The sequence below is a fragment of the Echiichthys vipera genome (genome assembly GCF_963691815.1).
Source record: "Echiichthys vipera genome assembly, chromosome: 10".
Lineage (NCBI taxonomy): Eukaryota > Metazoa > Chordata > Actinopteri > Perciformes > Trachinidae > Echiichthys > Echiichthys vipera.
In genome coordinates this window covers 20,790,032-20,792,380 of record NC_139835.1, presented here as the reverse complement: position 1 = coordinate 20,792,380, position 2,349 = coordinate 20,790,032, and the positions used below count along the sequence as shown (strand labels likewise).

At 42.7% G+C, this 2,349-nt stretch overlaps 1 protein-coding gene across 1 annotated transcript in view; it reads right to left on the bottom strand.

Annotated features, from left to right (window-relative positions):
- LOC310952920 (gap junction alpha-8 protein-like) overlaps positions 1-376 on the bottom strand; it is a gene marked incomplete at its 3' end in the record, with an annotated part of 1,200 nt that extends 824 nt beyond the window's left edge. The window contains exon 1 of the mRNA XM_083921763.1: positions 1-376. This exon is cut by the window's left edge and continues 824 nt beyond it. Within this exon, the coding sequence (XP_083777889.1) occupies positions 1-367 (367 nt within the window). The 5' untranslated portion in view covers positions 368-376.
- Between the last annotated feature and the right edge of the window lie 1,973 nt (positions 377-2,349).

The window sequence follows — 2,349 nt, the reverse complement described above, 5'->3', positions numbered from 1 at the left end:
CCTCGCTCAGCTCCTGCTGCCGGCTAAGTTCTGCCTCCTCGCGTTCCTTGCGTTTCTCCTCCATGTGGACATGGTGCACGGCATGACCTACGTACACCAGAGACGGTGTGGACACAAAGATGATCTGCAGCACCCACAGGCGGATATGGGAGATAGGGAAGGCCTCATCGTAGCACACATTCTCACATCCAGGCTGCTGTGTGTTGCAGACATAGTCAGACTGCTCATCGCCCCACACAAACTCCGCCGCCGTGCCCAGAATGAGAATACGGAAGATAAAGAGCACCGTGAGCCACACCCGGCCGATCACCGTAGAGTGCTCGTTAACTTCCTCTAAAATATTACCCAGAAAGCTCCAGTCACCCATGATCGGTCCGTAGCACTGCAGAATGAAGGGTGGGGTAGGATGGGACACAGAGGGTGCAGACAGACAGGGAGGGTGGGGTAGGCAGGGCAGACAGGGGGAGGAGAATAAAGAGTGCCAAACGTGAGCAATGTAGGACCTCAAACTTGCCAAAAATCATCCTCTAAACCATAATTTCATGCTTTCCACATGTGATTCTAAGAGAAAACCTGAACATTTTCAAACTTATGAAGATTGTTCAAGTCCATCCTATTCCCATTAAAATTAGATTAAAACATATTAGGTCAAATTTTAGATAAAAACATTTTAGCAAGGTATTTATTTAATCGTTTAGAAGGCTGCTTGTTCTCAATGTAAACACTATTTATTATGTTGAACATTAATATTGGTGCATACCGAAAATTATCTTCTTCTAGTTCTTTAAAAAATTCCACACAAAGACTCCCGAATAAAAATCAATAAAGAGAGATCAATAAGTAACAAATAGTCCCTTCTTCTTTATGGCATGATAAAGGTTAAATGTATTCAAATGGGCAACTTGCCACAGCTGCGGCTCCGGCGAAGTTGAGTCCTGTCCCGTTCTCTTGGCACCCGGCAGGGAAAAGTGAACTTTTTTCTGCCCTCTTTCCCACCTAAAGCCCCGTCCTTGTCGCCCCACTGAGCAGATGTGAATGAATCGGCTCTGATGGTTGGTTTTTAGTTTCCTGCAATATTTAAGCTTGGAGCCAGACGGCCTTTATTTGCCGGGCGACGTGTGGTGACGCAGGAGACAATAGGATCAACAGAGCCAGAGTGGGGATGTATGGGAGCAGGCCTCAGGCTCCCACACCAACATGGACACTGTACGGCCGGGGCACAGAGTCCACAGCAGAGAGACTCCAACTCCATGCATGCAATTCCCTCACACACGTATGTAGAAGCCCAGATACAGTAAATGAAACAACAACAGCAGCTAATGGGCCTCTAGCTGCACTGCTATGGCCAGCATTAGAGCAGAGGCAGGTCAGGCGGGGATGAAGGAGAGTTTATGTCCTTGTGTATTGACACTGGACATTGTCAGCTATTCAGTGCAGGCAGCAGTAGGTAAATGTAACTAAATCAAATCTATGCTCTAATGTTGAGCCTTTGGAACTCTTTTTTTGGTTTGGTTAGAGAAGGTGGTTGCCGGTTCTTTCTCGTTTCATTTATTTATCAAATGTTCCCATTTTGCATGACGTTACAGGACGCAACAGTACTACTAAAGAAGTTCAAAAAGAAGAAAAAAATATTTTAGAATTCTTTTTTTTTCATTAATTATTTTCTTTACACCAGAACAATTTTTATTTTTTGATGTTATTTTATGCAAAATGTATGTTCCTGAACATCCAAAACAATAATGGACTCACTCTCCTCCTTTCCCAAATCACTCACCTGTTTTTTCCTCTGATTTCCAGATTCAATTTTGGAAATTTTGGAATTTACAAATCTTAATGGCCACAGGAAAAATACCAGTTACATGTTATTCAGGACCACACTTTTGTTTATTATGCTTTTTTTCTTACGCTAATATAAAAAATACACGTTTTATTTGTAGCAGTGCTTTCTAAACAGTGCAGATTTGCGCCTTGATTTATTTTAAGTAAAACCTCGCTTGTTCATCAATAGTGTTATCGAATGTGAGTTTTAACCTAGTAGATAACTGAGTCAACCTCTGTGTTTGTGTTTGTGTATCATCATATCTGTGTCACTTAGCTGGAATGTGAAGAATGTGAACCATTGAGCGAAAGCGCACGCTGAAATGTCTCTATTATGGAGGTTAGTCAAACTTTCCCAGCTCAGGGAATAAAAACATTCGCAGCAGTCTTTGATCTCTGAATTATTCCACAGATGCTTGAACAGAGAAAGAGCTACCGCGGAGCCTAAACAGGGCAGTCTAAATATCTTTCATTCGTGAACTCGCCTCAGGGCAAACATGATTTCTTGTTGGATTTCTGATTGTACATCTG